The sequence below is a fragment of the Armigeres subalbatus genome, chromosome 2 (assembly GCF_024139115.2).
Source record: "Armigeres subalbatus isolate Guangzhou_Male chromosome 2, GZ_Asu_2, whole genome shotgun sequence".
Lineage (NCBI taxonomy): Eukaryota > Metazoa > Arthropoda > Insecta > Diptera > Culicidae > Armigeres > Armigeres subalbatus.
In genome coordinates, this window is record NC_085140.1 from 394,097,375 (window position 1) to 394,123,416 (window position 26,042).

The 26,042-nt window shown below is 40.5% G+C and overlaps 1 protein-coding gene across 3 annotated transcripts in view; it reads left to right on the top strand.

Moving 5' to 3' along the window:
- LOC134213214 (protein O-mannosyl-transferase TMTC2-like) overlaps nt 1–26,042 on the top strand; it is a 759,458-nt gene that overhangs the window by 43,741 nt on the left and 689,675 nt on the right. For all 3 annotated transcript variants that reach the window (XM_062691957.1, XM_062691956.1, XM_062691958.1), the window contains exon 2: nt 4,995–6,434. In XM_062691957.1, the coding sequence (XP_062547941.1) occupies nt 6,409–6,434 (26 nt within the window). In that variant the 5' untranslated portion in view covers nt 4,995–6,408. The remainder of the gene's footprint in view (nt 1–4,994; nt 6,435–26,042) is intronic.

The window sequence follows — 26,042 nt, forward strand, 5'->3', positions numbered from 1 at the left end:
ACGATGACCGTGTATGGAGAGTCAACCGAGGAGGTCAAATTGACTGCAGCCTATTGTTTTTAACATGATAAAATTTTGTTTATTCGAAGTTGAACAAAATCTAATTCATCGACATCTACTGCATTATAACAATTTACGATAAAGGTGACATAATGTATAAAAAGCTTATCAAAATGTTTATATTGTTTCTATTTGTAATTCCTGCTGGAACTGGATGGATCAAATCCTCGAGTGAAAAATTACGATTATCAATGACCATTGATTGTTGACATTCTTCGAATGTGTATCCACGCTGCCGTCACTCGTTGAAACTCACTTAGCTTGTGTTTAATCGGTACAACAGCCATATTGAAGTACAGGTAATTTTAACTATCTACTCGACTGACGGAGCTCAACCCTTGGTATATCGATCTGGTTTATGTGAAAGCGATAAATCTGTTTGGAGGAAGGGCTATGTCGGAGTTAAGGTGTCAAGCCAGGGTATAGTTGCAGGATCTTGAATAATGAAGGACCAATAGCTATTAGCTGGAGCTTTATTCCTCCTTAATCCAGGGGCCTTGTTAGCTGTTGTATAGGTACATGCACTGGATAACACTTCTTTTGTTCTGTGGTAGTAACGAAGATAGATACCAGACCTTGTAAGTCAGGAACGTATTTAAAAGTAATACCTTCTGATGAAGCGTAAGCGTGTGAGTCGAAAGCAGCCAAATTTGTTGTGTAGGTACAACACAAACATATGCATAGATATCGGATCGCCTTTGACGTACTGATCCCTGGATTAAGAAAGATGTCATCTGATGCCCGTTTATCAACGGGCGAGAGGCGGAGGTGGATAAAATCCGAGGAAGTAGGGCTACAAATTGAGGCTTGAAACCGAGAGAGCGCATCCTTTCATAGAGATATGAGTGCCTCACACGGTCGAACGCATGATCGAGTTTGAAGCTCACCAGTTAGCCTATCTGCTACACCGCTGTTAGCTGAGCAATCCGAACCTTCAACACAAATGTGGTTTGGAAGACGTTTTTGTTTGCATTAAATGCATTAAATTTTAAGCATTTCTGTCCATTGCTCACTATTTGGAGGAAGATGCGCCGGTATGAGCCAACCGTGTTGCCAGCTCCTCTCTTCTTAACCAGCACAATTACACCCTCAACAAATTTGTTCGGAATGTTCGATGACAAAGCTTTATTTAACACCAGATCGCGGTGGAGTATGTCGAATACACGTAGATAGATCCTTCGGTATCCATCGGGCACTGGTGATTTTTTTGGATGCACTTGTTTTGACTGCGTTCCAAATGTCTGCTGTTGTGATTGCGTTCATACACGCGTCGTCCTCGGGAATAATCCGGTCACACCGGAAATCATCGAGTTCGAGTTCTTAAATCCTTGTTTTCTTCCAAGTGAAGTTTAGAAAAATATCGGTGGATGTGATATTGTATGGCTTGATAATCGTCAATGGTTTCGCCTTGTTCATCATGTAGCTGCAGAATCGTTATACGGTTTTCTTCTCTGATCTCCTGGTTGAAAGATAAATTGGTTCATTTATATGTAAGAAGGATTTGGTAAATCTTCGTTGAAATGTCAGCATTTTTATCTTCCTTGATGTGGTTTTTTGTTAGCATGACCGGGTTTTGAAAATGACTATAGTACGCTTGTCTCAGTTGGAAATAGAGAGTATTTTGCACGTAGTGGAATTCATCAAATATTTGCTTCGATTGCCAGCGGAAAATGCTATCAATTACAAAACTGTAACCATTCCATTCAACTGCGATAATTTCGTCTTTGGCGAGTCCACAATTGGCATCGTAGCTGCAGTTCTGTTAGGGCTTCTCCTGTGAACAAGTGCGGATGAAGTGAGCAAAAACTACGGCCTGTTTCTCTACCAAAATTCGGCAAGCCAATAAGAGATGTGACTAGAGATGGGCGAACGCTCACGAGTTGTTCATTTGAGCCCGTTCGTGAGAAAGAGCGAACGAACCACGACTCTATAATTTTGAGCCGCGGCTCTCAAATGTGCGGTCGCTGTTAAAATGAATCAATGGCTCAAATATAAGGTTAGCTAGTGTGGTAGTAGCGGATTGTGTAAAAATAATAATCGGAGATACGAAATGAAAGCATGAATTATTTGAATGAGATTTGAATTTCTAAATCGAAGCAATGGGCGCCTACTTTTCGAACGTCGATTGCTTCGATTTAGAAATTCAAATCTCATTCAAATAATTCATGCTTTCATTTCGTATCACCCTGGGACGGGACTTGCAAAGAGGAAAAAATGTAACTTCAGCTGCTGCCAGTCAACTGCTGTCACGAACTGTCAGGTGCAACCAGCAGCTTTTTGAGTGAAAGTATTGGTATCCCAAATAAAATATTCCACATCATTTTTGTTTTACGAAGACTTTTTTACTTTAACGAGTATTCCAAACCATCCGTTTAGCTTGTTAATAATCAGTAATAAACCTGTGTTTTGTTCCCGGTATAAAAATCCTTATGAATATGAATTTACTAATTCGTGAATTGGATACACTTTTATTGTGCTCAGAAGGGTCCACCTGGGGCTTAGGTGAAACAGTCAAGTAAACAGTTGAAACTTGATGGTCAACTGTGATGAAAAGAAGAACAAGTGTCAAAACAAGAGAAAAGAAGCAGCGTCTTTTCAGGTCTCGTCTCAGGTATCACCGATTATTATTTTAACACAATCCGCTACTACCACAGCTAGTTCCCTCGTTCAGTTATTTAATTTTGGTGTTTAAGGAAGCCTCACACCTTGAGAATCTTGTTTACGGATTTTTTTCATAATCGTAAATTCTGCCCATTTTGAATACATGGGTGGTTAACTTAACTGTCTGTCCGTCGCATTTGGGATCCATGATCTGATTGTTTGGCATCTGTAACTGTAGCTCGTAAATATTAACGGGCAAGTAAGCTCGGTAATTTTTGCATACACTAAAGTTAAGACAATGCTTAAATACTTTCATGTACGTTAAGGAAGCATTACACCTCGGGCAAATTTTCTGGAACAGCTCCCATGTTAAAATACAGGCCGAAATTTCGATTTTCTGTGTCGGAAATCTCCAAACAAAAGTCGTCATCCTGCCGTTTTGAAAATATGGGAAAAAAAATCTAGGACAAGATTCCCGTGGTGTGATGCTACATTTACGCCGGATATCATCTAGAAGCTTTGTAATGAACTGCTTGCAGGGTTGATAAGGCGATATGGAGATTGCAGATAATTCAAAAACTAAAAATAGCGACAGTCATAGAATTGACGTGCGTTGATCACTGCGAATAGTTGATGAGTAGTTCAGCAAGATTCTAGATTCAAATGATTCAAATGGAATGTATGGTTTATTCCAAAACTATTTTAGAAATATTACAACTGGTTTTATGCAACATCAAGTGAAATTCTCCGTAAACCTGTATACCCAATTGGCGACATTTTCTATATACCGCCGGAAATAGGTATAACGACAAGCATATATTCGATTTGGCTAAAATTTTACTAGGCACCTGTTTTCAACTTGAGCTTTCGATCTTTGAGTGAATAAAAGCCATCTCTATAGATTTTGAGCTCCGAAATCAGTATAAAGACACCACTTTTGTATATGGGGTTCCATACAACGGAACTGTCTTTATAATTATTTTCAACAAAAACGCATGCAAGCAGAATATATGCATAAATGTAACCATCATTGAATAATAATCAGCCCATCAGCCCATCAGCAAAACATCAGCCCAATCGGATCGCTAAGAATCGAGATATTGATCTCCCAACATGGCCATTTTGTATGGAAACCAAGCTTGTCTTTATACTTATTTCCACCAGTGATTTCCACCAACGACTGATGAATTTTCTTCATTTCTTCAGCAGTTACGTTCGTTATAGAATCCGACGTATAAACCCGTAGGTATTTAATCATGCGAAATTTATTAGTAAAGTTCCGAAAATCGTGAAAAACTAAAATTAAGATTCGTATGGGAATTTTCAATGGGCCAACTATGCAGGACATCGTCTGCCGGGTAACTAGTAAGTTAGTTGTATATTTTCGACAAATGTAATTTTGATTTTTTTTCAATTGCAAAGTTTGACTAATGCTCTACAGCTAAACTAAAATAAACTAATAATTTATCTTGTTTCGCGATTTTAAATTAAAACCCATGCTCTAATATTCAATTTTTGTTGAAGGTTCAGAATATGAACTAATTCCAATGTCGCGTTTTCATATGGTTTGCAACGAATCGCGAAATCCTAAAAGTAGGACCTCGAAACAAATGTCTTGTATAGTGCAGTCAATGGAACATCTCCATGATAAAAATGTATCTGGTCAGAAACTTCCGAGTAAATCAATTAAGTTCAAAGTAGTCGATTTTCTTCTGCATCACCTCACTTCAAAACACTTTTATAATAGCCTGCAGGTAAATATAACCTAAAATTACGCAATAATGTCAAGGATAATGTTCTATTATATCAACACGCGCATTATTGGAAATACGTATAAGAACAGCTTCGCGGCAAGATAGATCTGCTAGCGCCGACAAAGGAAAAAAAAAATTACACAGATGGAAACACGATGTATATCTGATGTTTCGACTCGAGGATAGTGTCGTTAGTGGATAAAAAACGTCGTCGACTAATGTATATCTCGTTTCAATCCTTCAAGGCTGTGTAGCCGTTATCAAACTGAAATAACAATCAACAATCGATTCCTTAATAGTTCATTGCAAGCAAACAAAACTTTTTCATAACGTATATGAAAACGCATATCTGAGTATATGATTAATACTTGAATATGGAAATTTAGAATGATTGCTGTAGCCTCCGAACCATCCACATCACCAACCAGCTTCAATTTGTATCAAGGGTTTGGATTCTTATTACCATTCAGAACTCAATATTATATTATTGAATTCCATCATCTACCTTCCCTTCACTTCTATCCACCCGTTCCACATCACACAAAATAAAATCATCTTCCTTGCTATCTTTCCTTTCAGATGAAAACCATCCAAAAGCAACAGAAGAATAACAACCGCCAGCTTTTCCCAATGAAAGGGGAGCTTTCATTCCAGCCTGGGTGCCACTGCGCCTTCCCGGTTTTATCACCACACGCCACTAGTGCTGCTGAATAGAAACATCGTTCTCGTCGTTCGTCCAAAAGACAAATCCCAGCAACAGCTTCCCTGTTTTTGTGCCGCTCGACCTCGACCTCCCACCGCCCGCCACGATTGTGTGCATATTTTTGTTTGAATAGAAGTGTGCGGGCTTTTTTCCTTTTTCTTATCCCGACAGCAAGAGCTGCCGATTCGGGGCGTTGCGGTGGCAGTGAAGCATGAGTCTCCGGTCTACTATAATAACATGGAAAACATTTTGATGATCTGACTTCAGAAAAAAAGAAAAGTTTTTCCTGAAACACTCACACAAAGAGACAGTTGTCGCTTTCTTTCGGACGTCGCCCTTTTCGTCGTCTTTGCCTCGTGTGAAACTACGCAAAAGAACTAAAAGGACCCACCACTTCTTCCACGTGCCCAGGACCGTGTAGATAAAATAACTGGAAGCGGAATCGAGAAACATTTGGGACCGAAAAGCCGAAATAGCACCACACCGGAAACAGGCCCAAGTCTTATTGTCGGGTCCTCATCTTTGGCTCCACCGACAGGCAAAAAATAGAATAAAGCCCTAAAGCTGGGGAATTCCTCTGGAGGAGGATTAGGACGCAGCAAAATATTTATTTCTTTCTCTGAGGACCAAAAATCGTTGAAACGAACAGGAACCGGCGTTTCTGGTGCTTGATCCTGTGCCCGGCATCCGGCGGGTGTCACTGACTGGGCCTCCACATCTGGCCCGCTGAAAGTTCCGCCACAATGTTGATGGTGGTCCCGAACAAGCGTAGCGGTGGACCTCCATATTTGGAATGTCGAGAGTGGCGAAAAATTTTAATAAACAGTTTGCCTCAGTTCCCGTGCAGTAGTCAGCGGAATTAAAAACTGCGAGAGATTTTCCAGCTCGGGAGTGCAAAATTGGAAACAGTGGTGAAGGGCGTACAAAAAAAAGCCAAATTCAATTTGGTGCGAGTTTGAAGTTAATTGAGTGTTACACCAATACGGCGGGTGGGCACCTTCCCCGGCACCAGGCGGACAGGGTGTTGTTGGGCGGTTTGTAAGCGGGGAAAAGTTGCGGATATTAAATCTGTGGGAGTGTAATATAGTGTAACAAAGTATTTAAACGAAGAGAAGTTTCATGCATGATGATATGTTCAGTCGGTGTTGTGTGCGGAGGAAAACGCGTTGATGAGCAGATATAAGCAAAGGAAAGTTTTGCATTCGTTTGAGTTCCAGCGTGTAATATGAGTTACTTGCTCGAGGCAAGCTTCAACCGACTAGAGTTTCCTTGATTACGACGTGTCTAGCGATGGTTCAGCGGCGTAACAGAAACAGGTAAGCTAAATAGTTTGCAAATTACAATCTAACGCTTAATGACTTTGCTGATGCCGATCATAACATGGAGTACCATGAAGATTTGACTGCATTCGAAGTATTCTAGTCCAATTTATGGAAACGTGCTTTGGAAAACGTTTTGATATTAATGATGTTTTTGTTTCAAAATCTGAAGATATTGCTAAAATCGGGAGGAAAATCTTAAAAATCATTGATATTAGTTAAAGTTTATTCAGAGAGTTATACACAAAGTCAAATCATTTAGTGACTTAGTTTGATAAAAAAAACTGCCTTATAAAACTCCTGTCATATATTTTAAAGCATCTGAAATTGCTTTCTCCGTACATACCTACATTAAATATCACCATACTCAATCCTCGTATTCATGCTTCGTCCGAATCCATTAACATACGTTCGCATGCATACGCCTCCACATATCACCAGTCGCCAAACTCAACGATCCTTGCCAGCCATCTCTCGGACGTTTCGACTGGCATATAGATAGACTGTCTGCTGTCATTATCGGTTCATTCCGAATCCACATCATGCGAATGTGAATGCAGTTCGGTGGGTGGCTGGCATGTGGAACGACTACAGCGCTCGATGAAATTCCAACGATCTCAAGCGCAAGAATTTAAATCACAGTTTACCGCTGCCAGCCTCAATTTCCTCTTGCCCTACTTGCATATGTCCCCGAGATATGTTACCACACCAAACCGAAACCAGCATCATCATTCCATTAAAACTGGAAATCTCGTTCGCTATTTGTCGCCGGGATTCGATGTAAACATCGATTTTTGGGATGCCTTTTCCGTCCGTGCCCTCGGTCACCACCGCACCACACGGCTTTTGGTATCAATGCTGGCTTGCATAGCCGGATAGCGACAATGGGGATCCAGACCGGGTATCGTGTTTGGGTAAGCTTGGTTACGAACGAGCCTTCGTTGCATCGAAGTACATAAAGGCGCAGAATCAATTCAGATAGTGCACATATTGGAATATATTAGTACTTGTGCTGAAATATTCATACGTGCGCTTGACGAAGTTTTCACGTGCTTTCTGGGTACGAGTTTTTGATTGATTTTTTTCGTCCTGTGAGCATTGATAAAAAAAACTAAAGTCAACGCTATTCATGGTAGCATTGGTTGAAAATTCGGTGAAATTACTGATTGATAAAATGGTCCATTGAACATTTGTTCAAATACTTTGAAATCTCAACCAAATCAACAGAGAGAGGCATTATTTTCAGTTTTGATAGTTATTGATAGGTTCTAAATTGAAAAAGAATGTCGAAGGTATTACCACATAAAACGAAAAATTTCAAAATTAATCTTCCAAATTTAAATAGAATGATTTTACATCTGTTTAATCACATGTTTCTGAATCTATTTTTTGAATGCAGGCCTGATTACTTATTTTAAATCTGGTCCTCTTGGTATCGCGTTTCGCTGGAGTGTGTTATTAGACTCAATTTTATTATTGAGTTCGAACGCTCACATTTAGATCCTTTACAATGACATGTTCAGAATATCAAACTTCAGATTCAACGCAAAACTGCTATTATCTTTTCAATTATAAACTATAGGTTACTTTTGTTTTGATTCTAATTTTAACCAGTTCAGTGGATTGTGATCACCGTGTTGCTTTACGGTCTTTGCCAGTTAGCCGTTTCATCAATTCAGACGCCATTCGATTGCTCCACGTATTTTTCCATAACGATTTTTGCCTTTCTCGTATACTAAGTATACGCAAAGGCTATATGTTCGCTCCAAAAATGAACTTTTTATAGGAGGCCCGGAGACCCATAGTGTTATATACCAATCAACTCAGCTCGACGAATTGAGGTGATGTCTGTGTGTGTGTGCGTGTTTTTTTTTTTTTTTTTTACGAGGGAGAATGCATTTACACACTAACCCAGTACACGTGCATTGTAGTTGCCAAACAAAGTGTACTGGAGTGTCGGACCCGAGCATACCGGTAATACCGACTAAATTCCCTTGGGCTCCACCATTGTTTCCCCCAGGAACTACCTCCCAGTACTACTTCTGGGAGATGGCAGTACTAAACGTACTCGCTCATTCTCGCTCACACAGGCACCCGTCCCATGCGAGTCTGACTTGGGTGCTCGCTCTATCGCACCCTCAAACACACCCTACATACCTTGCACCTCTGTCATGCCGTGTGGGTCTGACTTGTGTACCCACCCTTCTCATGCCATGTGGGTCTAACTTGTATGCCCACCCAAACCCTTGATTCACGCTCATGCACTCCATGCTTGCACACACGCTAACGCTCCTATGAGTCTGACTTGTGTGCTCACCTCTATCATGCCGTGCGGGTCTGATTTTTGTGCCCACCCTTCTCATGCCATGTGGGACTAACTTGTATGCCCACCTTTATCGTACTATGTGAGACTGCTCACCTCTTTCATTCAGTTCACGCTGACACATACTACTCGAGTCATTCGACCTAACACTCCCTCTGGCATCCCTTGTGGGACGTTTCGCTTAGGTTCCCACTTCTGACATACCATGTGAGTCTAACTCACCTCGTTCATGCCATATGAGACTAGCTCAACTCGACTCAACTCATTCGTCAACACCTGGGCAGTCAGGGCAGACGGGGACCTCCGCGTGCCCAAACCTGTGGTGGTACTGTCGGAAACAGCCATGGCCTGACAGGAAATGTGTCAGATGGAAGTGAACTTCCCCATGATATGTTAGGAATCAGCCAGTGAGTCCACCTACCTTTCGAGGAGTTATCCCACTCGCGCTGCCATGTGGCAACCGAAGTCACCCTGGTACGCTCGCGGGCTCCTACGTTTACTGGCGCACACCTTGGAGCTGTTGGACATCATCCTCGATAATGCCGCCACAGCAGTCGAAGCCTTCTTGCACGCATATTCGACATGCCTACCGAAGGTAAGCTTGTCGTCTATGATGACCCCAAGAATCTTCAGACTCCGCTTTGAAGTGATCGCGACGTCTCCCACGTGTAAAACTGCATGTTGTGCCTACTTACGGTTGCTGACGATAACCACCTCCGTCTTATGTTGAGCGAGCTCAAGACCTCTCGCACTCATCCAGTCCGCCACAGTGCCGATTACGTGTTCTGCGGTTAGTTCTACTTCGGGGATCGACTCCCTGTAGACCTCTAGGGTTACGTCATCAGCAAAGCCGATGATCTTCACACCAGGAGGGAACTTTAGCTTCAAAACCCGTCATACATCAGGTTCCATAGTACCGGGCCCAGAATTGACCCTTGCGGGACTCCTGCGGTAATAGGAACACTTTTCTGACCGGCATCGGTCTCGTATAACAGCACACGGTTCTGGAAGTAGCTTTCCAAGATCCGGTACAGTCCCACCGGCAGGCTAAGCCGGTGTAACGAGAGCGCGATGGCATCCCAGCTTGCGCTGTTGAATGCGTTCTTCACGTCCAGTGTCATCAACGCACAGTATCGAATTCATCGCCTTTTCTGTTGGATCGCTACCTCTGCAGTCTTGAGGACTGAATTGATAGCGTCCACCGTGGACTTACCCTTCCGAAAACCAAACTGGTTACTCGACAGGCCATCCGTGCCCTCTGCGTACGGGGTGAGCCTGTTGAGGATGATCCTCTCGAGCAGTTTACCCGTCGTGTCGATCAGGCAAATTGGTCTGTACGCCGATGGGTCACCCGGAGGCTTCCCGGCCTTCGGCAGCAGTACCAACTTCTGCCTTTTCCATCTCTCAGGGAAACAACACTCATCCAGGCATCTCTGCATAGCTAGCCTGAACATGTTCGGGTTCGCTATGATCGCTGCCTTGAGTGCACTGTTTGGAACTCCATCGGGGCCTGAAGCTTTGTTCGTCGCAAGGGTGTTAGCCACTGCGAGAAACTCTTCGTTCGTCACCGGAGCCACCATTTCGGCCACACTCCCAGCGCCTTGCAATGCAGGAGGAGGCCAGGGACTTGTGGCTCGGGACGGGAAGAGTATTTCGATAATCCTCGCCAACCGGTTCGGTGACCGTTCGGGTGGTGAAGAGCCCCCTTGGCCATCACGATCCTATAGGCGTCACCTCACGGATTCGCATTGGCACCCTCGCACAGGTTGTCGAAGCACGCTCTCTTGCTGCTCTTAATGGCCTTGTTAAGGGCTAGTCTCACAGCTTGAAACACTTCCCGGCGGACCGCTCTTTCCTCCTCGGTGCGGGCTCGTTGCGCCCTACGTCTAGCCTTGAGGCAGGCTGATCGTAGGGCTGCAATTTCGGCACTCCACCAGTATGCCAAGCGTCTGCCATTTCTTGGCAGGGCTTTCCTCGGCATAGTAGCATCGCACGCGCGTGATAGGACAGCTACCAGCGCATCCCCGCTTAGACTGTCGGTGTTGGCCTCCAGTCCCAGGGCCGCGGTGAAAACTTCGCTGTCGAAGTGATTGGTCTTTCACCACGGACCTGACAGGGATCACCCGCCCTCGGACGCTGCACACCATAGTTGATCTTGAAGCGAATTGCTAGGTGATCACTATGGGTGTAGCCCTCGTCTACCCTCCAGTCCAGGTCCGAGACCAGACTGGGGCTGACAAACGTTACATCTATCCATGACTCGGCCCCATTCCTACGGAATGTGCTACTGGCTCCGTCATTGACAAGCACTGCGTCGAGTTTTGCAAGTGCCTCGAGTAACGCTTGTCCCCTCTGATTGGTGCAGCGGCTGCCCCATTCCACTGCCCAAGCATTAAAGTCTCCCGCTATAACGAACGGGCTCCGTGTGTGTGTGTGTGTGTGTGCGCACCAAAAGAGCAAAAAGTTTAGCTCACTTTTATTGCACTTACCCTCAACTTACTCGCAACAGGTTGCATTCGACGCAGTATACTGCCCCATTGTTTCCTATTGAAAATTGGCCGGATCGGACTATGGGCTTGGAAGCTATGGCCAAAATACTTTTTCTCATAGAAAAGCGCGTAAAAAAGTCTAGCTCACTTTTAATGCACTTACCCTGAACCGATTTCCTCGCAACAGGTTGCATTCGACGCAAAATTCTGCCCCATTGTTTCCTATTGGCCCGATCGGACGAAGGGCTCAGAAATAATGCCCAAAATACTGATTATTTACTCTTATAATATAAGGTTCACAGCAGCGATTCACGTCCCTATTTGGAACCACTTGGTTCGGTTAACAGCAGTGGTAGGCAGATATAAATGGTCTCCAGAACTGATCTACCATGGATATGCAAAGCTTCCAGTCTTATCAGCATACATATTTTGGATCCACTAAAGTCTTTAAAGGATGTACTACCTCAGCAAGAGTAAATGTTTAGGCGTTTGCACCACTTGCTATTCGTTCTCCAGTGGAATAAATGATAGTGGCCTCGAATTGATCATATTTTCCAACCCCGTGAAACAAGCACTAGTTCTTGAAGCCACCGTTTGTTGGTGTGGCGCTAGTGCTGTTCTTGAAGTTTAAAGCTCCGTTCATATTGCACTGATTACATTTCGCGCGGGTATTTAATGATTCAACAACTCAAGTTAGGGTTTCTTACCCCATTCCCGGCCTAACATGCGTACGACTGCATTATTTAATTGATATTTATGACAGGAAGCAACTTTTCCTGAATTTTGTGGGCTGTATAATACTGCATTGGGGTTCACTTCTGCCTAAAAATAGCTATTCGTGCTCATAGGCGTAACTAGAGTCTCGGTCTAGGGGGGGCCATGGCACCAGCTGGTGGGATGTAATTTTCAAAGGCGATTTAAAGCACTGTGCGCATGGATTGCAATAGAAATTGTTTGACTAAGTTTATCACTCATTCGTCCTAGAACTAACATAAAAAAATCGCGAATAATACAATTGATTTCCAATGATGCTGTGATTGCTTCAAAACGCTGTGTCTGTGTCAACTTGTCTTCTCCATATTACTAAATGTGGATAAGTGTGTAATCTAAGATTCAAGAATCTTCTTCGAATTATCTATAAATGAAATTCGATATGAGTATATTTCTGAAAGTTTTCAAGCATTTCCATGATTACTTAATGCATAAAGATCTCGATTTTTTTGAAACTTGAAATTTTTGAAACTCTTTAGATGTGGAATAAATTCCACGACTTTTTGTCATAATCAATATAAGTATTCATGCAATTCCAAAATGTATGCTATGTGCTGAAATAGTTAAGTACCGATGAACACAAATTTGGAATCCTAAAGTGTTTTTTATGAGTCATAAATTCCATGAGTCATCAAATTATGAGTCATAAATCAAATTCCAGAATAACATAGTGTTTTTGTAGTTACTGACGTTAGGAAGAGGCTTTATTATGGTTTTCTGAATAGGTGAGAGATTTCTCTGCAAAAATCAAAGAGACTTGAGAAGCAACTAAATCGATCTGAATTGTGCTGCAAAAGAAATGTTTTCTGATACGAACTGGTTTCAAAATCTATTTTTTTTATCCTAAAAAACAAATTCTAACTAAAGCAGGCACAAAAGAGTTTTCCGATGATACTTATGAAATCGCCAAAAAATTAAATGGAACTAGCTTTTTTGAGAATTATAAAAATATTTCTTTAATGCAATCTCTGTTGTGAGTGCGAAGGTTGCCTAAGTTTTGTTCTAATACTTTCAATGGAATGCGTTGTTGATTTTTCTGTCATTGTAACAAAGATTCTTATATGTTTTATTATTTTACATCTTTCTGTGCCAGAATTATATAGCGAGAGCAAAAAGCTCTATAGAAATTTGATCAACTGTTTTGCGGCATACCTTGCGATTAACTCGAAGAGTTTCGAAAGAATGGTCGTTCGAAATTTCATTGACCGGATTTGTGTACATGTGCTCATTTTGATGTTGTTGCTTCAGTCTTTTTTGAAGCGGATGGTAGTTTAATAGAACAGAAATATTCATATCTTAATACAATTATATTTTTATTTTTCTGCGACCAGGATACTAGTCAAACGAATGCAGAACAAATTTATTATTTTAAGCTAGCACCTGAATTAGAAGCGGCATTGATTTTAGCTTAAAAATCGAGAAAATGTTCCCGGGGGTCCAACTTAAATATTTCTATGCTTTGCTGAATGACTATGACCATTTGCATGGATGTGATAACGCAACAAAAAATATGTTTATAGAATTGATAATAAAAATTAAGAAGTATGTAAATGAAATAAAAACTGACTAAGTTGGAATTACTTTTCAAAATTTTCTGGGGGGGGGCACAAGTAGGTCTGGGGAGGCAGCTAACCCCACATTTACGCCAATGTTCGTGCTAAATATCGTTCAAAAAAGCTTTTACTTGATTTAAATTAACGAGGTGCAGCACTCATTTCAGTCATAGCGATTCCCATTCCGGCATACATAAAACCCAATTCCCGGCCTAAGTAAAATTTCACTCAATCTCTCAACATTTTACTCTCATTCTTTCTCGGGACGGTAGAAAATGCGACGTAAACAAAAATATGCACGTTCCACGACAACAAGATGCCAGATGGTATTATTCATAATCGTTTTTATTTGGTTGAGAAGATATATTTACAAAAGATATTTTAGTTACTAGATAAAGATTGTCGCTTCGGTTCCCTTTGTTCTGCTGTCCGAAACATGTGTGGTACATACCTGTCAAATCGTATGGATTTTCCTTCTTTGACATTTAGCTCCCCTATCCTCGCCAGCAAAAGATGTTCCGGACAGCGACGACAGCGACAATCTTTATCTAGTAACTAAAATATCTTTTATATTTACGCATCCAAATTTCTTCCAAATACTTAAAAACAATATTTTTTTCACCTTTTGAAATCGAGAGAATTATAAATAACATGATAGCGTCAACGTATTAGACAGTTTTCCTATTAACAATGAAGGATCATTTTCATACTCCTGGCCTTTTGGCAGCACGGTGCGGCTAGAAGTTCTTGGGCCGAGGTGATTTTTTGTTCGGTTTGAGGATACATTTTAAAATGTATTCTAATATGTTTAAATAAGTTCTAGTGAAACGAAAAATTAGGAAGAATTGAAGCGCGTGTGTTTAGAATTATGGTGTGGTGATTAACAGCTTCAAGCAATGGTTGTATCGAGCACTGTGACGATTTTCAGGTAGGTGTTTATTCGATGATACCGTTTTGTAAAAGTGGAAAGAATCACTTCGGCTCTGTGGTGTGCCATCGGAGAGCGAAATTTTGAGATCTACATTTTTATTTTCTACAATTGGATCAATTAGGAGTAAAACAAGTGGTTGAAAAATATTGAGTATTGTGAAAAATAAATGGGAGACTTTTTAAAAATTATCAATCATGAACATACGGCTTCCAAACAGTATAAATCATTAGTTTTCTGTGCAGTGAGCCGGGAACCAGGTCCATAGGCCCAAGTAGTGATTTACCCTATACTGTTCTGTTATCCAGCATTTTACGTGCGGTAATAGCCGCCACAATATAATTATCATCGAAATCAGCCGAAATTATCACCGAAAAAAACCAATAAATTAATTTCGTAGCCGCCACTCTCAGGCCGCCACAATTTAACATGTTCTGGTAAGGTGCAATCTATTTGACGATTGTCTTGTGTCGTTTGACATCGCAGCGATCATCATAATCCTCATGACTTTATCATTATTGACGAATAAAGGTTGCATGAAGAAAAAGAAAAAGTTGAAGGATTATATTTGAAATAAAATTGCACGGGGGAGCATACGGGAAGTTTATTAAAACTCTTCAGAAAAAAATAAGGAGCATTGTAAAATTTAGTCATTGTACGTGTCATCGACAGATGTTTTATGAAACACTATTGGAACCTTTTTCCTTTACATTTGATCTAATCCAACTGGAAGTGGATGTCACATTTGGGATAAAATTTTGCTGGACCATTTGTGTGTTGTTAGAATAATAGTTTTTGGAAGCATAATGGACTTAGCGTAAACATCTGGAGATTAAAAATAATAACTATCATGCACCGGAAAAAGTTCTTTTGGATGACAAGAAACTTAATTATACTGGCCATGTCGCAAATGTGCCGATTATGAGTTAATGTTAAGAATCCTAAGTAACCTAAGAATTAAATCAGTTTAGTAGTGATTCAAATTGGTGCATTTAATTTTAATATGAATCTAAGACATGCATCTCCCAGCAGCTGCCCTAGATTTGTTTAAGTTCAGATTCAAAAGCTCAAAACTGTTGCACAGCTTTGTTCAACCATATGCATTAGGAATTAAAGGCCCACTCTTTATCACAATGCCAAATATTTGTCAAATTATTTCAGATATCTATCAAACTATCGACTTGACAAATTTGTTATTATTATTAATTTGGAATTTGTTATTGTGACAAAGACAGTGCTGATAACTTTTGCGCTATAGCAAAACATGTGTATCTGAAATGAACGAATCAGCTATAGAGATAATAGCAATAAAGTTTTGAAACATATTTTAGATGGTGCGCTTTTTCTTTTAACAACAGCTTAAAATCGAGCCTAAAATTAAAAAAAACTGTTTATTTTGTTTTTTATTCGAATTAAATCTGCCCTCGAGCGATATTGTCGCATGCGTCACTGTGTCCCGTGCTTAAAGCCATCGCTTGACAGCTAGCACCAAGTTTAGCACCAAGTTTTCGGCTTCAATCACATTGTATGCAGATGACAGCCGTTTCAGGGGGCTGATATTTTCCACCCCTACTGCTGTGGTTCTTGTTTTGATGGATCTATCCGAACATTCCAAGGCGCCGCTCTGGCGGATTGAATACCTACCTACTAAGCAGGGGAGAATATCCCAAGAGGTACCAGTTAAGTTTTTTTTTTTTCATTAATATAAACCAAAATACCGAACCATTTCAACGTGCAAATGCAAAATTTACAAAACTAGCTACATTTCACAATGATCTTCTACAAGGTTTATGTGAATTTCTAACGCATTTAAAATATGTTTTAAAAATGGGCCTGAGGCAAAACGAGCAAATAGGTCTGAAGAAAGAATCACGAATCATTGAATTTCGCTGAAAATAATGAAATTTCGACGTAGGCCTACGTCTGTGTTTTCTATACCAGAGTACACTTTGCGATTATGAAATTCGAAGAGCGTCATGCACATATAATAGACTTTGAACGTTAATATAATAGCTGTTTGTCGATGGATTTTCATTATTTTACCATTTGATCAAGACAGTGTCAACGCATCTTTATAGTCTTCTTGAGCATGCGCATGAGCATGATTGACCTCAACGTTATTTCATAGTCTTCTAAAAATATTGGGTTTCAGATATATTTCATTCATAATTGCCGAAATGTTTAGAAACAGGAAATTCGATCAATCCCGTTCGTGCATAGCAAGAACCGGCACTTGCTGTTGCAGTTGATGATGTTGCATTTGTTATAAAATGACAGAATTACAAATGTATTGCTGTTACATTTCTCGTAATCGTTTCACCATTTAGCAATATCTTCTAGCTCTCGATCCCGTTGAAAGAATCGGATGATCAAAGTGAATGACTCAGATCTAAACCGTTCAACAAAGTGATCCATTTTGCCCATGTCATGCCCGTTTATTTGCCCATATGTTTGCTCCCATAGATTAACGGATGTCTGTTCTCGTTAGTTGACCATCAGTTGCTCTCATTACACAGCTCAACAAGATTTTGTCCCTAACACCAAATAATGTGTCCCTAATAGATTTTTGCTCGCTGAATCCGAATCTGACTTCAGATTTGCTCTAACACGTCGAGATTTTGAGATATACCTCAATAAATATCGTAAAATCAATTATTTTGAGCATTTTGGAACAGCCATCGTTAACCCTATAAAAAGAATTACTAGTCAATCAAGGTCCAAAATGGATCACAAACATCTTATCTTTCGAAATGTGGTGTATTTTGAACAGGTTAAACATAAAGAGTGTGATTTATCTACAATTTTAGTAAGTAAAATTCATTTAAAAATATGTTTTATGCAAGCCACCTCGAAGACTTGTATACAAGCCTGGTTATATTCTGTAAACGTTTTTGAGAGAAAAGTAAAAAGAATTCAATATAAGGGAACTGTTCCGTTTTCCATCTCACTGAACATATATTCATCTCACCGCAAAACAAAGAAAAACAGCACCAATCTCGTCGCTTCTTTTTGCTAACACGCGTGCTCACTGGTGAAAAAAATCACAAAAATAAGAAACCAATCAAATTCCTTTCCATTGCTTTGTTTTTGATGGGATAGAAATAGGAGCTGTGGGATGAAGTGCCGAACCGTTCCCCTAATAGTTTGTCCAAGCAAAAATAATATGTTTTCATTGAAGTAAGTTCTATTGAATGTAAATATGATATTGTATTTCCTATGGCGCGATATTTTTTTATAATTGCTCAAGTGATATGGTGTATTTACTGCCAATTGAAGCTCCTTTATTATGTTCATTCGAATAAAGCAAGTAGGAGAACTGTACGCAATTCTATACATTTTGATTATTCCTGCTATTTATGATCATTCCAATATTCCTATGATAGAATTTTGGGCGGAAAACTATCAATTAGCAAAATCAATCAACGAATCGATAAGTTGCATTCGAACGTTCTTGTGTATGATTGCATACAAGCTGAAGCGACGTTGACGGCTAACGCAACAGAAACCGGAAAACGTCAACAACCTACTCGTGCGTGGGGGACTTTTCATTTGATTCGCGTTGAAAATGCTGCGTGAATGTTGCAATAATCCCAATGCAATTTCTTTTATCTATGGTCAGTGAAACGGGAAAAAGTTAACTAGTTTTATCAAGCTTTGTTATGTGCTAGGACGCAAGGTTATGCTTCAGAAAAAAAAACTTGGGCTCCGCTCCACTTCTGTGCTGTTCAACATGTTACAGTTACCCGAGCATATGGTTGGATGATCCGCCAATTCTGCACTCTGATATTTCTCTAAAACAACGGCATAAATGAGAAAATTTACGATGAAGTTACAACATGTTCAAGTTTCAACTTATTTTCCGAGTGCTGGAGTGTATTTTATTAGTCAATGTGGCTTGAATGCTCTGGTAGGGGATCCAGTAGAGGATTTGAATTTGTTCAAATTACAATCCGATCTGTTTTCTTGTAGATTAAAAAAAGGAACTTTCTGGATCATAATGTTCGCATTATATTCTACCACAACACAATTGCAACATGATAACAGATTACGTGTGGTTCTTGGAAGTTGATCGCTAAAAAAAAAAACCAGAAATCGAGCAGAACAACATTTTAGGAGGAGGAGAAATGTTGAGCATGAAATGAAAAAAAAAGATATTTTATTAAAAGTAGCGTAAAACATATATTTACAAACTTACCAGTATCTCTATACTTCATTCAACATTTTCATATCCCAGTTCCTCTGGCCGCATGTTGTTGAATTTTTGGTGGCTTCGAACTGGGGGTGAGGCGTTTGCATGCAAGTTTTTGAAAAACAACTTGCATGGAATATTTTTAAATTAAATTCACTGAACTTAAATTCAAGGAAAACCGAGTAGAAAACAATTGTAACGTGCAAATCTGATGGAAATTCATTAGATCAGATGTGTTTATACCGTTTCGGATATTGATTGACCTAAAATTATGTTTATATACTTCATGAAAGTCCTTCGAAAAATGCCAATTTCTTCAAATTAGCGGTATTAATCTAGCTATATCTCAAAATTTGGACGTGTTAGAGCATATCTGAGGACAGATTCGGATTCAGCGAGCCAAAATCTACTGAAGACACATCAATTGGTTCTGAGGACCCGCAAAAGTTTTAATTTTGTTCCCCTGTGTTATCTTTCATCATTAGCCTCGGTAGAAAACACAATAGCGGAGAAACTTAATCGTTTCTAGAAGCAACTATGTTTTCACGATGTCGCGTTTTCCAATAATGTGGGATATGAAACCATCTATTGGTTTTTATCCTAGCTTGTGCTTAACTAAGAAGGATGCAACGTTTCGCCACCGATGAATTGTGACTTATTTGTACCCACAAATGATGCTTATTTCGATTTATATCTTCTTTATCTTCAGCAGGTTTAATCATCAACGTTTTCTTTTTCTTCAATGGCTCTACATTCCAACTGGAACTTGGCCTGTTTTACAACTAGTTTTCTATTAGCATTTCCTCAGTTACCAATTGAAAGCTTTTCTATGCCCGCCATTTGCATGAGTATGTATCTTGTGTGGCAAGTACAATGAATACACTATGCCCAGGGTGTCGAAAATGCTTCCAACCCGAAAACATCCTAGACCGGACCGAGAATCGAACTCGCCTTCTCCGGATTAACAATCCTACGCATTTGCTCGCAAGGCTACTGGAGACCCTTTTCGATTTAAATATTGTTTATTTATTTATCATCAGACTAAGGCCGGAGTGGCCTGTGCTGCACATAAAAGACTTCTCCATTCAGCTCGGTTCATGGCTGCACTTCGCCAACTACGCAGTCTGCGGAGGGTCCGCAAGTCGTCCTCCACCTGATCGATCCACCTTGCCCGCTGTGCACCTCGCCTTCTTGTTCCCGTCGGATCGTTGTCGAGAACCATTTTCACCGGATTACTGTCCGACATTCTGGCTACGTACCCGGCCCTCCGCAGTCTTCCGATTTTCGCGGTGTGAACGATGGATGGTTCTCCCAACAGCTGATGCAACTCGTGGTTCATTCGCCTCCTCCACGTACCATCCGCCATCTGCAACCCCCCATAGATGGTACGCAACACTTTCCTTAGGAAAACTCCCAGTGCGCGTTCGTCCTCCACGAGCATCGTCCAGGTCTCGTGTCCGTAGAGAACTACCGGTCTTATAAGTGTTTTGTAGATAGTCAGTTTGGTACGGCGGCGAACTCTATTCGATCGCAGCGTCTTGCGGAGTCCAAAGTACGTACGATTTCCAGCCACTATGCGTCTCCGAATTTTCAATTATAATCTACGATTTAAATATTGTACGATTGTAAAAAAAATCTACTCCGCCGCTTATTCATAATTGCAACAAAAAATGAGCGCCAGATAGTGGCCTTTTACATTTTACACCGTTACGCACTACTTCTGAGTATCCATATTCCCAGCGTAACGGAAAAAAAACTTACTGGATGCCAAATTAGAATACAAAATTGGGGACCGTTACGAAATCATGTAAAATTTTGACTGTTTTAACGGTCTTTATCTTTCAATGGATTTTGGAGATTTATGTATCAATCAAATCCGAAATACGCCAGCAATTTGTCAATTTCATTAAAACTTTTGAATACTTACGATAAACGATTGAAAATTGCAATTCTTTTCCTACCCAGTCAAATTGATAGAACCAACCAATCTAGCGGGTATGGAAAGCGGACAAAACGATGGCGTCGGTAGCGGTCCTAGCATCGATGGTGGTGGTTTCTGTAGTGGTTCTGCCGCAAACTATCGAAAGGCAAATAGTCGGGACTCCAGTGAAATTTTCTGGCATGGTTCAGGATCTGGTTTTGTTGCAGTTAATTGGGAAGGCGCATTATTGAAAATAAATCGGTTCTTTTCAGAACCTCAATTTTATAGTAGAAAAGGTTGAGCCGAAATGAATTTTCATCAAAGTGCAAATCATCATCGCTTGGCGACAGCAGAAATTTGATTCGGCAGCAGAATCACAAGCGCGCGTCGGACACTTGGTTCATAAGTATAAGATTGCTAATGTGTCGTTCCTGTTGGCGTGACTAACACCTAAGTTACTTTGACCTGGCAACCAAGATACCGGTACCACCGGCGTCTACTCGTCGAACTATTAAGTGTTTGCTGTTAGTGATTCGAAAGGCGCATTATTCGAAAAAAATCTGTTCTTCTCGGGACCAATATTTTATATAAGGGACGAATTTGATTCAAAGTGAAAATTAATCGCTTGGTGACCGGAGAAAGTTGTCGTTGCAAAAATTTATTCGCATGGATGACATCATTACCAGTAATGTGGAATTTTATTTAGAGATTCTGATTTGGTTTTGTTGCTGTTAGTGTCTGGAAAGGCACTTTCCTTGGGGGCATACATGTTTCGAGTAGGTTATTGCAACTGATATGTGACCAAATTTAGTCACAATTAAATTACTGCAACCATTTATCGGTTCTTTCCATAATTTTGTAGAAGAGAAGGTTAAGAGACAAATTTTCTTCAAAGTGCGAATCATAATCGCTTAGTAACGGGAGAATGTTTCCATCAGTAGCAAAAATAAATTCGCATGGATAGCATCAGTAGTAGTCAAGTAAAACTTTCTCTCAAGATTCTTATTTGGTGTTGCCGCTGTTTGTAATAAAGAAGGCGCAATATTGAAAAATATCGATTATTTTCAATCATACAAACAATACAAATCATACAATCATTCAACTATACAGAAGAAAGCTGATCCGAGAAGAAATTTCTTCTCTGTACAAAACACGGTCCCATAGCTACGGCAAAAAATCGCAACGATGTCATTACGTTGTGCGACGTCTACCTTGCGGTCATGTCTTGTACAGAATGATTGCTGTAGAAAACGGACTTCAAAATGGAATCTATGCATTACAATAGAAAATGATACTCATATTTTGAAATTTCAAATTGAGTATCATCGTGCCAAGCTGAAGTTCAAATGCGACACACCACGCAACAGTGCTGATACCTAGGATCAATGCTTCCAGCTGTTCGTACACTGGGAGGGAGATCCAGATACTACACACAAAATAACAATAAAATTAAACGTCATGACGCAAGAAAATTATCGACGAGCAAAATATACCAAAGCAAGCGTCACACGGACTGACCAATTTTAGTTTTGCGTGTCATCAGGTGTCATCGATGTTTTCGTTGATTTCATTGAAGCCGGTGCGTGACTTTCTCGACTTTCATATAAAATAACGTTCCGAGTGCGGGAATTTGAAATATGAAGTGTCTCGTGAAACTCTCTCTCCCGGAGTATTGAATTAAGAAGTATCCGGAACGTTTTTCGCTTCCCTATGGAGTGGATCACAAAATGCGTTATGTCATACCGAGATGTTAAGCACACGCGTCCAACTTAAGTAATGATCGACTGTGCTCGCGCACTCGCTAGTCTAACCCTAGAATGCTCCGAGGCAATACCCATACATGGAGACACATACACAAGACGGTGATCTATACTTACTGTTTGAGCTATCCACCACATCCCCCTTTTTATAAAGAAAAGATAATTTTATTATTATTTGGTTATTTAATATTCATATAAATTTTAGGTAAAGCAAAACTTATTTTTCTCACAATTTAGTGTTCACCTGAATTATAACTATTGGATAGTTGCCGTAGTCTTTCCGAACGTCGAGGTTGTTCATCTTCATGGTTACTTAGGGGCATATCCGTTTCGGCGATACTTTATGTGTAATCTGAAATCTTCTTCAAATGAGAAACATTTCTTTCGAATGATTTTCCTGTTTCCAATGATTTTACAGAAATGTTTGAGCCGTTGCGATGTTCAACCAGGAACTTCTCTTTCAAGAAGTTAGTCGAGAGCTTATTGGAAGGATGTAGATTTCGCATAAGAACGACATCACCAATCGCGATGTCGCTTAGCTTTGCTCTACGATTGGTATCTTCTCGTTCTTTTCCCAAAAAATTCTGAGCTTTATCTCGATCAGAGAAATCGATTACCACCAAAATGTACTCCCCAGAAGACAGCGGACCGAGGAAATCGATTGCAATGTCTATCCAGGGTTTATCCGGCAATGGTCTACGCGACATAGGTTCTGGGGGAACCGGAATCTGTACCAAATGGCAGCCTTCACATTTTTCACATGCCTTTCTACTTCTTGGTCCATGTTTGGCCACCAACATCGGTCTCGTAAACGTCTTTTCATAGTGGATTGACCTGGATGCCCTTCATGAGCTAGCATCAACATTCTGTTCCTCAAAACTGCTGGAATGACTAACTTCGACCCCCTAAGGACAAGGTTGTTCGCATACGATAGTTCAGTACGAAATGCGGAATATTGTTTAACTTGTACTAAGGACCAATTATCCGTCATTATTGCATCTTTCACGGCCTGCAGCTCACCATCAATTTCAGTAGCCTCAGTAACCTCCGAAATGTCAATCGCAGCGGTTTCTTGGATAGACCGAATTGTGTTTTCCATGTCTTGAGCATAGTCTGACTCTTTAGTGTAATCGATCAGTGCAGCCAAAGCTGACACCATCGTCCTCCGTATATACACATCTGAGTCTTCTTCCCAAGAGTTATTAGTGACATGTGCCGCCAAACGTGATAGTGTGTCAGCGATATTCGATGACCCCTTTTTGTATACAACTCTAAACCTAAACGCTTGATGTCTGAGCAACCACCTTTCAAATTTGATTTTTGGGAACGATTTTGTATTCTTTACATGATTGATATTCATCCCAAAAGTGCTTGGTAGACCAACTTGTAAAAGTCCCAGTTTACGGGCAGTAATTTTTCCTAGCAGGGATTGCTGCCCCCTCTCAATTACGTAGAATGTTGTCTCAGTCGAAATTTTTTCAAGACCATCTTTTATTTCAAGGACCGCATCAAATGCTGTTAATAGATTTAGTGGAACCCTTCCGTACGCTAGAAATCGTTTCGAATCATCGTGTCTTTCAGCAGTGAATTTGGCATCATTGAATTTCTAAAGCTGCCAGGTCGCGTCATCTATTATATATCAAGTTATAAGTAGAACCAGAATCAATCAGCATATCAATTTCGACTCCCCCAACGCAACATTTTATGAATTCGTCTTCTTCATCAACTATGTTGTAGACTGACAAGTCCTCCCGGCTAGTGTCGTTGTCCTCAATGGTTTCAATGTTTCTTACTGTCTTCGTCCGCTTGAAGTAGTTAGATTCACGACCCGACCTGTACGGCGAATGTTTTCGGTTCATTCCCTTTTGGATTAGTAATAAAATTAAATATTCGAAGTAATAATTGTAATGTTATGTAATGTTAAGTCAATAATCTTACAGTTCGTTCAACATTGGATTTGCACATAGACTGAAAATGTCCTTTCATGTGACAATGATGGCACGTTTTACTCAGAGCAGGGCATTTTTCGTCATCTCTATGCTGCAATCGGCCACATCGGGAACACCTCGCCTTATATGCCAGAAGTCCGCTATCTCTGTAGTATGGAACTCGTTGTTTGCTGACCGATAGACGATTGATATCCACTTTAGAGGCAGATTTCATCAAAGAAGCTTGCTGTTTTATTGACTGATGTGCATTGATGATCTTCGTTGCGCCGTCAAGTGTTAAACTTTCCTTTTCCAGCAGTTTCCGTTTCAGATCTTCAGGTGAGTTCTGAATAACCTTATCCAAAACAGCGATTTGACGACATTGATTTTCGTTTTGACCAAAAAAAACATTTATCCGCTTTCTGCTGAACACGAAGGAGAAATTTCTCGATAGGTTCCTCGTCGGCTGGGGACATAGACCAAAACTTTGGAGAAAAATGTTCAGTCAGCTTCTGTTTCACCTTTTCGTATGGATCAGAACCATCATCATCATTCGTATCAGCTCCAGGTATGCCGTAGAACACGTTTTGAAGTTCCATTCCACCCATGGCTAGCATTTGGGCTTTACGACCTATCCCGTCATTAATGCTTGTGGCGATCATCACGTTTTCGAACCACCGTAGCCAACCAACCCAAGCATTTCTTACTTCAGATGGTGGAAGATGGGAAAATTTGACGCATTCTACTCCGTACGCCGTGACACAAGCCGATAGATCTCTGGTTACGTGTGTAGGCCTTAAGGCCTTATTCCAGGGATTTCTTGGATGACTGTGAACATACGTCACGGATGCATTATATCATAAGTTATACGCATCCTATGTTTTACAAAAAGACAGGTCCAAGATCCAGGAGGTTGTCGAAGAACATTAGAGACATGGAAATGATGAAGAAAGGGCACAGATGATTATGCTAATTATCGAGGTATAACACTCCTCAATACCACCTACAAGGTAGCCTCTCGGATTCTGTTTAGCAGATGCGTCCGGTTGCGGAGACCTTTGTCGGCGAATACCAAATCGGATTTCGATTTGATAAATTCCGGAAAAACAATCTGCGGACCCATCGTCTGTTTGTAGATTTCAAGACAACGTACGACTCAGAGAAGCGGAACGAACTGTGGCATATAATGCTAGGCTAAATGGCTTTCGGGTAAAGCTTATTAGGCTGATTCGTGCAGCGCTGGATGGATCTAAATCAAGCGTCAGATTATCTGGTGAGACATTTGATTCGTTAGGGACGTTAGGTGGATTGAAGCAGGGCGATACGCTCTCTAATCTGCTATTCAACATAGCTCTGGAAAATGCAATTCGAAGATCTGGTGTGCAAAGAAACAGAACCATAATCAACATGTCTTACAGCTCCTTGATTTTGTAGATGACAAATACATCATTGGTGTAGGTCGCATCGACATCATTGGTGTAGATTAACAGTTAGAATGTCAAATTCAACAACAAACCCGAACAACATATACGTATACGTTTTTCTTTGCGGAATAATGTGAAGGAACATTGCTCCTGTGATGAGAAGTGACAGCTCCATTTAAATCGCCTACTCGTCCGAAACGATCTGTTAAGTCGAGTGATATTTTCGATCAAGGGACTTATTCGGTCAAATAACCTACTCGACCTAAAACAGTTTGATTAATGTCCTTCTGCCAAATAGATTTCATCCTGATGCTTTGTC